The 11,995-nt window shown below is 39.1% G+C and overlaps 1 protein-coding gene across 1 annotated transcript; it reads right to left on the bottom strand.

Annotated features, from left to right (window-relative positions):
• Positions 1 to 240: 240 nt before the first annotated feature.
• SLC10A2 (solute carrier family 10 member 2) lies at positions 241 to 8,182 on the bottom strand. The gene is made up of 6 exons (XM_057378177.1): positions 7,761 to 8,182; positions 4,517 to 4,635; positions 3,307 to 3,395; positions 1,039 to 1,214; positions 635 to 792; positions 241 to 365 (listed from the first exon to the last, which is right to left on the bottom strand). The coding sequence occupies exons 1-6, from the start codon at positions 8,180 to 8,182 to the stop codon at positions 241 to 243; spliced, it is 1,089 nt and encodes a 362-aa protein (XP_057234160.1).
• Between the last annotated feature and the right edge of the window lie 3,813 nt (positions 8,183 to 11,995).

The raw sequence follows: 11,995 nt of genomic DNA, 5'->3' as shown, positions 1-11,995 counted from the left end.
TTTATTCTGCATTTTGTTAAATAATTCATCATAAAACTTTACACATTTGTTGGCAATTAGCCTCAAAACCAGATTCTAAAATTGTGTCAGAAACCACRTTAAAAATCAAAGCAGATCCTTGATTAGATATCAGAAGAACTTTCATTAAATATTTCCATGAACAAAGAGCATGTGAAAAAAAAGTTTTAAGTAAACCACATATTCTTTATATTTACAGCTGGTGGGAGCAGGGGTATTTGTCTATTTCAGGTCATCTGATATAAATGCTGCATTGATTTTAGCATTTGATTTTAAATCTTCTTTTTGCTCTGTTTTCTCAACATCTGTCTTTGTTTTGACACGTTGCCTTCTGTAAAGACGGTAACCTGAGGAYCAATATATGCTTAGTATTAAATAAAGGAATTTTAAAAATTGCCTGAAAAAGATATTGTAGCAACATATAGCCATGCAACATTTTCTTRCCTTATATTGCTAAAAGATTGCAACACCTCCAGTTTCTTTAAAGCTATGCTTTGATTTTGAAATCCATTTGATTATTTTTATCCCTTCTTTCTTTTCTCCATATACATAAAAAGTTAAACTGATAATAATTATGATAATTATAGTGTTATAATAGAAAATCGCTATACTTTACCTCCTAAAATTAGTAGTGCAAACAACAGCTGGAAAATGCTGTAGATGAGTGGGAAAGTAAACATCAGTTCAAGTTGTTCAGGAGTGAATGAGAGCTGTACTATTGTTGAGCACAGCTGAGTGTTTTGCATGCCTGTTTCCAGAGACACTGTGCGACATCTGAAGGGAATAATACAAAGACAGTTGTGAAATAACATCCAGTGGGTTCTTACGCTTTTAACTAATTTGGATAAGCAAAAGTCACMAACTGTAAATAACTGCACATAAGAAAAGTTTTTCTCCACGCAGTATCGCAGAAACAGGGTTGGTGAATGAGTGACTCTGCTACATAACTAATGTTTAGGGAGCATTGTCAGCATTGATTAATCACTAAACAAAACATTTTTTTACACAGGAATTCCATACCTGTGCCAAGACAGACCAGCTACACGAGCCAGAAAGAATCCTAAAGAATAGCCAGCTGCTGGAAATATGGTGCCAATGATCCATAATTTGGGTGAGATAATCCAGGAGCCTTTGTAGAGTATTCCCCCAACCACAGCAATGAGCACGATGAGCACTGCTCCCACAATGGAACCAACCTGTGAAGGGAAAGARGAGGAACTGAGTCAGAATCACGGRATCACAGAATAGTGTGTGAATGAGACCTCAAGGAAATGTAATGGCAACAAACATGGTGTCAAACACGTCTGTGATTGCCTCAGGCACCGAAACATCTTATTAAACACAAACCCCAATGCTTTCAGCAATACAATTCACAGCAGGCAGAGAGATTAGACAGCTACCATTTTTCCCAAACAGGAGATGTATGATGCAATCCAAGGTGTGACTATAGCTCTAGATCAAGGCATAGGTATCTATAGCAGATACCTGTAACTCCACCCTTTTGAAGTCTTGACTATAGGTGCATTTTGAACTGGAGAGAAACAATTTCCCAGGTGTGATATGAGMAAGGAATGGTGCACATCTTAGAAGATTTTTTCCAGGTCTGTTGGAAAACTGACAGACTTATAAGTAGAATACTGCACTTTTCTCCCTCCCTGGGTCAATCACAGTCTGTGGCTTAGTACAATGTGTGCTAACTAGACACTAGATTGCCAGTGCTAGGAAATTATTTGCCAAGTGCAGGGGTAAATCTTTAATGGGGCTGAAGRTTCAGGCTTGAAAATCGTGAGCTTGTATAGCCCTTCTACACAGAAGTACTCACTGCAGTTGATCTTATTTCTTTTTTCTGAGTGTACTGAGATCTTTACCTCTCCTTGCCTAAAAATGTTCTAACTCACTCTCTTCTCAATAACCAAGTGAAATGTCTGTCATTGTAGCATATGTTGCCAGGGATCTCAGAGACAGACTGCTTAGGCTAAGCTTAGRAGAATCCATTCCTCTGCTAAAACATGTATTCCCATCGAAGTGGCTTCATCAGTCTTTGGCTGAAGCATTTTTAAGAGCACTGACTGAACAAGTGCTTTTGTTTGGCTGAGCTATTAACCACATGCACCCAGGAAGAAGAAACATGGTCTGGCCATGACAAGCTCTTCTTTCACCTGGCACACWGTCTTTGTGCTCTTATCTCAATTTCTCACTAGATGGGCCTTAATCTGACAGCTACAGCTCAATCTCCCCTTGATGCTTCCCCATCCTACACAAAGCAAACTCTCAATGGACATTCCGTGGATTGCACACCCACTCCATAGGAAAGGGGACTGAAATGCTGCTTTGCTGAGASATCAAGCAGAATTTCTTTTCATTGAGTACAAGTCTGTGCTTTTCCCTTAACTGATTGCACAGAAATAGTAAGATGCGAGTGCACTTAAAAATGCAACATGATAAGCTAGTAGTTCAATGAAAATGAATTGACTTAAAAAGACTTTGTTCGTGTTCTATGCTGTCTGAGCTGATAGCAAAGAAATKATAACAAAATACAGGTGGAAAAACAAGTGAGCAGACTTGTTTTCTTTCAGAAAATTTAGATAATCTATGTGTTTACTGCAAATGGTTAGCAAAGGCCAAGGGTTCTCAGCACATCTGAAAATTTCTGTAAACCTAAACCAAATGTTGAGAGTTTGCTGTTGTAATGTAAATTATTATTGTTATTATTTTGATGGGAATAGTTTTGCCAAAAGCCCCATATTTTTTATGTATATGAAACCATCTCACAAAGATAGCTGTATTTTGWAAATAATTTTTTATGTTTTTATGAGTCAGAATATTTTCAGTTTATTTTTTAATAATAAAAATTGACTTCATACTCAAAAATTACCCCACAAAAGAAATTCAGGAAACTGGCTTAAAAGGAGAAAGGCATTTTGATCCAGAAGKGTTTTAGTTTCTACTGTTTTGCAGAGAAAAACTGCTTCCTGTTGACCTGAATGATTTTCCTTCCAATTTCAGTTTACATGATATACTGAACTCAATTACTAACATAGTTGCAGCCAAAGACAAAAGTAGGCTCTTTAGATAATGATGATTTCTAATAATGTATGCAACTCATGCATGTTTGTGCAGGGGAAAAGCAATACATTTCCACACCATCTCATTTGTTTTCTGCTGAAAACTTCCCAGGTTTTAYGAAGTCAGATACTAATACTATGAATAGCAATGTACTGCTTCAGTTGTGCCMCTGATTCCATAATTTATCCATAATTGCTTAGGCTTCAACACTAWATATCCTACCTTAAGTATGATTTTYGCTTTACTGGGCCATTTGTGGTTAACAAATATTCCAAAGGAAACAGGAATTACAAGAGCTACCAGAGAGAGTCCTGTAAAAAAGGAGAGAGAAGTTAAGTCCACATATGGTGCAGAAGCTCACAACGGGACAGACACCATGGCTGTGGGTATGGAGCAGCCCTTCAGAGGAGGTTTCTGGTGTGCACAGCCCGGAGCACGCACACACACTCTACCCACACCTGCCCATTTGCTTTTCTATAGACTCTGTTATCTTTGGCAGCCTGTTGAAGTAATTGCCATTCTGCTGAGCTACATGCTCATTCACCTGCATCAGAAAGGCAGACAGAAATTTGAGTGTGCTAATCATCACTATCCTGTGATGTGAGTAGCTATATTAAATGTTCATTTTGTCTGCAGGTGTTTCGCTACTGTACCGTATCAGCAACTGGTTTAGAGCTTCCTTTGTTTTGGCCTTCCCCTTCCAGTATTTATTTTGAAAGCACAAGAAATGTATGTGATTTTTTTTTTTCTCTGAGGACAATGGGAGGTGAAGTTGAAGAATGTGAAAGTGATTCTGCTGGCTTTTAAGATTAGCACAACATGGAACTGCACTTGATAAGCACTAGGGCCACAGCTCTGCAAAGCACTGAAGCATGTATTTCTAAATACTGTAACTATTTTCTCTTTGTAGCTGGAAGAGATTTTTGACGGGAAGTCAAATGAAGCCGCTCCTGGCGCTGTAGATTGCAGCTTTTCAAAGAGACTYAGCAGTTTTAATCACCTGCTTAATTATCCACATATGCTTAAGTATTTTGCCAGATTATGGCCTCTGCATTTAGCACTTTTCAGGATTGTGTCTTAAAGCTGTTACAAACACTTTCATCCAGGAGAAGCAGCTATTCCTATGCGAATTATTCTATGTTCTTATCCCAGTACCACACAGGCCTCCAAAACATTTGGAAAGAAAAGCATGCCCAACCTTGTCATAATTATCTGTACAATATTTATAATGGTTTCAAGTCTTCCTTTGGCAGCACTGTGGATGATGTGATTTTTGGTACCTAATGCCCATGGAGGTTATTAGAAAGTAAGAAGATGAATATTTTTAAAAATTTGAGATAATTTCTTCCTGACTCTTCAGGATGATGGTGCAGARGTGGTTGTCACTGGAGGGAGGAGAGACAAAAAGGAAAGTGTGGTTCTCTGGACTCACCAATGCTGTCATAGGGGAGAACAATTGCATTGGAATCAGTCCACATCTTGGTGTAAATAAAGAGGCAAAGTGGCATCATTCCCATTGCAAGCAGCGTGGAGCAAGTTGTCATGCTGATGCTGCAAAGAAATTGGTTACAGTGACAGTTCATCTCATGCTAGCCCATAGCATTTCTCGTTTTCTCATTAGCACTTCACAGCTTGTGAGAGGTTGTGTAAGAAATGTTGCTGGCAACAGCCAATTTATCCTGTTTATCAGGTCAGAAAAAAGCTCAATGAAAGGAATGGCTTCTGCTGAAAAGGAAAGAACATGAAATATGAAGGTGTTCTTCAGMCACAGAACCATAACTTTTGGTACAGATGCAATCAGACAGGTGGCCAGAGGGAAGGTCAGTTGGCAAGTCTGTCTGCATGCTTTCTGTCTGTCTGGTTTCAGAGATGATGGTAAACTGCACAGGGGACAGGGGCAGAGATGTACATCACACTGAGCTTTCCATTATACTCGCAGCTCTAGAGTGTTAAAATTTCACTCTGAACTCAACAACATAAAATTCCATYTCATTGTCTAAGATGTGTGATGCAATACAATTCCCTTTTCTGGCTTGTTTTTCTGTAGRCCAAGGAGTAGGTGTTGAGAATTGCTCAGTGAAGCTTAGTGTAAGTATTGTTGCTGTCTTTTTGTGAACATATTTCTGTTTTCTGTTGTATAAAAGCATGCTTTCTCCTGCAGGAATAAAGAAAGAGGAAAAGACAAGACATCTAAGATAAGGAGGAAACTCTCAGAATCTAAGTTGAATGGATAWAATTATACCTGCAAATCTCATTCTTCTGATCTGAAAATACTGAGAGAGGGTTYTAGTTAAGAGATTTTGGCAATTCCTTCTGAGCCTCACTTCTGATTTCTCTTCTGTGTTGCTTGTCCTCAGAAAAGGAYTATTGATCCTGACCCACAAACTGGGAAGATCCAGAGAAGTCTATGTATAATTGATGCTAAAAACCACAGGAATACCTGTGTTGGTTTCGGCTCCTGTCACTCTCTGCTTTGGAGTCATTGAATAGGATTTTACAGAAGCCTCTGGCAAAAGAGCTCCTACAGAAGAGTCATGCAGAGAAAAAGAATCTTGGGCTAAAATTAAAGTTTGATGAAGCCCCAAATGGATTAAAAACTTAATGYTTCCTACCTGTGTATTTCCTGTGTCTATCCCTGAATGTGCATCCTTCTCTAAAGTCTGACCATCCTCTAACCCCACTCCCTTTTTTTTTCACAGAAGCAAGTGTTTTTGTGAAATATCAAGAGATGTCTCTTTGGGAAGCACTAGAGGATATCAGCTGGGTCTAATTTACCAAGAAAGATATGAAACATCACACTTCACCTCAAAATGATTATAATATTAATTATAGAAGTAATTCCTGCTCTAACTTCTTGTCTATTTGCACAGAGGCATTTTGAAGCAGAACTACAGACAATGACCATGGGTTGTAATGTATAAATATAAAATATTAAATTTTAAACCAAAACCGATATGATGGGCAGGTTTCTATAACACTGAGGTGGTKCCAGAAACCAGACATGACATCTGATGTTATTCTTCTATTGAGAACAAAAATGCTTGCCCTGACCATCAGCTGTTCCTCCTGTCTCCTGTGGTCCCTGCATCTTTGTCACAAAGATTCTGACCAAAAGCCTTTGGCTTCTTAAGGTAAAGGTCTTTTCTTGAAGAATGCCTTTTAAAAGGCATTTTCAATTAACTTCACCCTCAGTCAGCATCGTGAGACAGAAATCCTGTTCATGTTTACAGCATTATAAATTTGGATTTTTACCATTGATTTCAGTGGTGCAACTCTGAACATACAGAGCTGACCAATCATAGTTTAGCTTAGTGTATTCTTCCAAGCACAGATTAGAAAAGAATTCAGACTTGTACTGGATATCTTCCCACCTGTGGTTTCTTAGACCTGTATTAATTGAAATTAAATGTCTCACAGTTCTTAATATCATAGATCTTTCCTCTACAATGAGGAAGTTGTTGATTAACAGTGCTGACCTCATTCATAATTTGAAAGCTGTTTTAATATTAACACCTCTATGGGACAGAAAAGTTCACTATTTTCAAAGGATGGAAAAAATGTCATGTTAAAGTTACAAATATTAACATTCTTAGTGTATTTATCCTAGCTCCACATCTTTCTTACTTCTACTATTTTTTCCATTTCTGGTTCAGACTAGAATATGATAAACTGGATGAATGCTCCAATTTATTTTATTCTGTARGAAAGAGAGAAATGATCCTGCTTATTTTAGAGCAGAGTAATCAGGACATAAAAATAAAAAGATGGCTCATTTTTAAAGGCTCTTAGAGTTAATGAATCCCCCACAGAATTTGCATCAAGAGTAGGGTTCTCTTCTCCGGTGTGTTTGATGTCCTAGGTGCCTAGGTTTGATGTCCATGTCAGGTGCCTTACATATGTGTTTCTGAGTTCAGAGCACCTTGTCATTGAGACAAACACACTTTGCCCCAAAAGAGGGTTTTTCATTGTCCCCAATACACAGGGCTGCCTTAAGCAGTGGTTTCTTGCCTGTATAATATTTCCTCAGTTTGAAGACTTTGCGTAAGGCTCCAGGAACAGAGAGAATTGTCACAAGTGATTTTCATTTGAACAGCTTCCCAAAGAGAAAATAAATGCCTGTCTTTTCATTGTATAGAACACAAAAAGAGGGAAAATATTTTTCCACAGGAGCTCTTTTTCAAGAAACATTATTTCAAGAACAATGGCATAGCCATTATTTTGTATAGAGGATTCTGATCCTAAAATCCTATGTGGTTTTGTGTTTTTTACTACTCAAGATCTTGGGAGAAAGAAAAGTAATTCTGATTTAGGCAAAGTTTTCATAATGTTTGTTATCTTAACTGTTCTCATAAATGCTATTTGCTGCAGAATTTGAAGTTTTACAATAAAGAAATTTGTAATGTACACAATTCTGCTGTGATATCATCCTCATGAATTCCCAATATCATCCTCATTAATTCCCATCCTCACATTCCCAAATACCCCAAGGATATTTGTTCTTCTACTTATATTTACTGTGATTACAGTAACTAACCTTTTTTAACTAACCAGAAGAAACCTCCGCCATGCATGTGCCAACAAACAGAAAAAAATCAGACAGATCAGACAGTCCTTTCCAATATAAAATTTGCAGTGTAAAGATCCATGGGAAGCACCTAGAGAGCGGCTGCTCTTACCTTAGGTCCATGTCTCCATCCACCCAGTAGGCGATGACATTGGAGGCTGTGCCCCCTGGACAGCATCCCATGATCAGCACCACGACAGCTTGAATAGGAAGGATATTAAAGGCCAAAGAGAGCAAGAAGGCTGTGAGAGGCATAATTCCAAACTGGCAAAGGAAGCCCACAAATATACCCCAGGGCCTTTTTACGTGGCCCAAGAAATTCTTAAGTTCCACATTGCAGCCCATGGAGAACATCACCAAAGCCAGCATGATTGTTAGAACAGTACTTAAAACTACGCTCAAAGTTTTGTTAAAATTATCTTCTGGTAGTAAACATGATGTGCCATCACAAACAGTAGCATTTTCTGGACAAGCCGTGGAGTTTTCTGCCAAAAAGCTGGCGTGAAATTGCTGGGAAAGAAAGTTTGYCTGCATTTTGAAACACAGAACTGCTCAGTACATCCGCGGTAAACTTTCAAGCCCGTGTAAACGGTTGTTTGTCAGTGACTTCTTTTAAATGATCCAGGAAGCAATAAAGTGCAATAAATACTGGAAAACTCTTACTACTCTTGAAGGGTTTGGCACAGTGCTGAYTCATACAGTTATAAAAGTTGCACTTGTTTGGTACAGTGACAATTAATCATTTATTCATATGAAAATGAGGAATCCCACATAAGAGAATAGCTGTGTTAATATTTAAGGATTTAAAGGAGGCTGCTGAGCTCATGAAACGAGAACCACAAGACGAAGAGAAAGTTTAGACTTTATTCTTTGAATTTCTTGCATGCCTTTGTGAGACCTGCTCATGCATGCAATGCTGCTGGCAGCACAGGTATCTGTGTAGAGAGTGACTGAGAAACAAGAAACCATGAGCAGAAGTCCTGAGATTTGATTTGAAACTGCAACCCTTGCTAATGGATGCAACATTCAGCAGGACACACAGGCTCATTTCAATGATGTGGAATCTTCTGCCAGGTGCAGCTGGCGTGGTCACACTTTGCTCCAGCTTGGAATGGAAGTGGTGGACAGTGAGAAGAGGAGTGTGGGATGGAGAGGATGAAGGAWGGACATGTATTCTCTGAGCCAAGCGGGGTGAGCAGAGAGCAGGGCAGGGGGCTGGCACACTCTGTGAAGCCATGGCACCCAGTAAGGCCACCGTGTCCCCTTCCCTGATCCCCACGGGGGTGACAGTGAAGGTCACCTTTTTTGTCTGGTATGGCACAAAGGTTAGAGGACAGATTTCTTGTGCCTTGCTTAATTGTGGCTTGCTGTTCTCTGTCATCCCCATGGTTCAAAAGCAATCTCAAGTTTTGAAAAACTTTCAAAGATTTACCCCTCAGACTTCCCTAAAAATCTGGAAATTTGGACTATTTCCAAAGAAAAAAATTTAATGATTCTTTACCGGTGCTTTGTAGCAGAAGTATCTTCAAACGTAGAGATCTTAGATTAAAATCAAATCTTAAAGTGCATTTGATATCCCTCCAATCATCTTTATTTTTCAATGTAAAAATATTTTTACTAGAGTAACATGCTAAGCTCCAATTATCTTAAGCAAGCAAGACTCTCACTGGAAGCCTCAGCATTTGTGCCTTAGATCAGTGTGTGAAATGATGGGCATTGCCATTTTGTTTTTTTTTCTCTTCACTTTAAACCTTCAGTCCTGTCGGGGGAGCTGACTGCATTAGAAAGGATTTCTCAGCATGCTCAGATGGCACCGGTTGCTTTACAAAGGGGTCAGCTAAATGGCTGTATCTCCTAAGTCACTGTTGGGTGCCTGATGGGATAATGTCAGAGTGGCTTTATCCTCCCAGGCAGCTGGCAACTCCTACCCTGTGATTAGTGCCACATCTGTGTGAYTAGGATATGTCTAACAGAACAACAAGTAAGGTAATAAGGAGTAGATGAAAGGGAGAGAAGGTTACAAGATCTCRGTTTGGCAGAAAAATTGATTCTCCTTTTCRCGTTTGCTTTCAAACAGAATGTTTYAGGAGCTTCTACATTTCAATCCAAATCTTTTAAAGGGCTAGTAAGGTTTTAAAAGCCATATTAAGAATGCTGTATTAATATTTTCTATAAAAGCTCTATCAAAGTCTTGATTTGCACTTGAACTTGCTTCTTTTTGAAACTAAAATTTTTTACTAGTGTCTTGAAATSTCCAACAAGCCTCGGGGCTGGGGGTGATTTTCCTAGTCCTTYAAATGTCTGGTATGCTGTGGAAACCCAGAGTGAGTAGTCTGGGAGAGGAGGTGAGGCTTTGAGTGGCTGTTTCTCATCAGARCCTCGTGCAGGGTCTTGCTTTTACCTGCTGCCTCTCCCTGCAGATCACTTGTCTGGGCTGTGTGGTGTTGCTTGATGCTGACCCCCCAGAAACAGCACAGATAAAATGTCCCTGGTTTTGGTCTCCGACCTCTGCCAAGGGACTAAAGTGTCCAGCTGTCATTTTAGAGTTTGATTTCTGTAAATWGTGTATAAGGGGACACCTTCGTGCTGTTTTGTGCTCAGCTGAGGATAAACAAAACCCCAGCTACTCATCTGCATGGCCTTGTGGGTCAGTAAGTTGTGTAAAATGAACCTGTACTTACTGCTAGCTTTGCCTTTTTTCTTTCTTCCTTTATTTTAAAAGGGRTGGTTGCGAGTCAGCAGCTGTATATTTCAGCAGCTAGCTGCATAAAAMCTTAGATCACAAAAATGCTGTCTCAAACAGAAGAAAACCCTTCTGAAATCAACTTGTTATTAGGCTGATATTGTTAAAAATATAGCACAGATGGGAATATCTATATCAAGAAGTCCTCATGTGTTGTTAGGCAACTAAAACCATATCCAAGACATTGAAATATTTACAGGTACAGTTGAAAACTTGGTATGTTGAAGGAGGTACAGTAGTATTGAGTAGGCAGGTGGGCCTCTCAGGAGTGCTGTATTTCAAACATTCCTCTAAGTCTGTTTTGCTTTTTAAAATGTGCTTCTGGGATTTAATCCATTTGCAGGCTAGTGGGAGACATCCTCACAGAAAGCAGCGATGCAGAGATGGTTTTCAGTGGTATTTAGCTGTATGGTTTCTGTTTCACTGCCTGTTTTCCACTCAAGTTATGGTGCTTAACCGGTGACATGGACTATGGACTGCTCTGTGAACCCAGCTGGCATCTTTTGCCTGTACCCACTGCACTATTAGTCAGTGTCATTTTAAGCATTTGCCATTGACATTCAGAGAAGGAAGCAGCAGTGCAGTGAACTTGGTGGCATTTTGGTGATGATTAACATCCCCAGACTGATTCTTGACACTGTCAGCATACATCAAAAAATGAAAACAATCAATATCAACCTAGAAAAATGCCAACCTAAATGTAGATTTGCATCCCAAACAGCAATATTCTGATTTGTCTTCTTGAATTTTTGTGGTGATGAGGCTACCAGCTTATTCAAGTGAKTTCAGCATCACCTCAGCTAACAAATCCAGGCAGGTAAAACTTGTAAGGATCTGTTCCTGTGCCGAAAATTAGATAATTGATTTAYCCATTAACTCAGGCAGTTATAAAAYAAGAATAGCAATAAGTGCACACAGAGCCCTACACTGGGGAGACAATTTAACAGTTTGTCTTTTATGCCTGTCTGGTGCTTATTTCTGGGATGTTTCTCTTAATGAGACTTATGAATCTTCCCTGTCTGCTTAATTCAGACTCTGAGATGCTTCTTAGTGTATTTATGTCTTGGTTAGAAGAATCTTTTCTTTCAGATAATTGAAAACCTGAAGTCAATTACCTGCTTTTTACTACCATCTTTAAAAGAGAGACAGCAGCTGTACCTGGTATTGGTGACCTTGTTTATAATTTTAGTATAAATATAGATGGAAGGTTTTGTATGTTTTTAAAATTTTACTACTCTAGCTCGGGATAGCTTCCCAAAGAACACCAGAAAGTTGTCTGCAAAGCTCATGGAAACATTTCATTTACATTTTTACATTTCGCTGTCTGGTGCAAATATCTGCATGCTGCCTGTTAGACCCYTGAGCTGAGTTTCAAATGAGATATTGGGGCCATGGGTGTTGAACTCAGCTGGGAAAAAAGCCTGACATACTTGGATTACAGGCAAATTTATCTATCTGTTGTAGTGCTTCTGAGGTGCACCTGAAAATCGTGGCTGAATTYCTGCACAGAATGAGTGATTGGCTGGAGGGATGGGGTTCTGCTGTGAGTTGTTAGAACTAATTATTGTGCAATGGGAAACACATAGAGCTTTTGCATTTTCTRA

The sequence above is a fragment of the Malurus melanocephalus genome, unplaced genomic scaffold (assembly GCF_030028575.1).
Source record: "Malurus melanocephalus ecotype Western Australia unplaced genomic scaffold, MMel_1.1 scaffold_344, whole genome shotgun sequence".
Taxonomy (NCBI): Eukaryota; Metazoa; Chordata; class Aves; order Passeriformes; family Maluridae; genus Malurus; species Malurus melanocephalus.
This window is presented reverse-complemented; position numbering and strand designations above follow the sequence as displayed.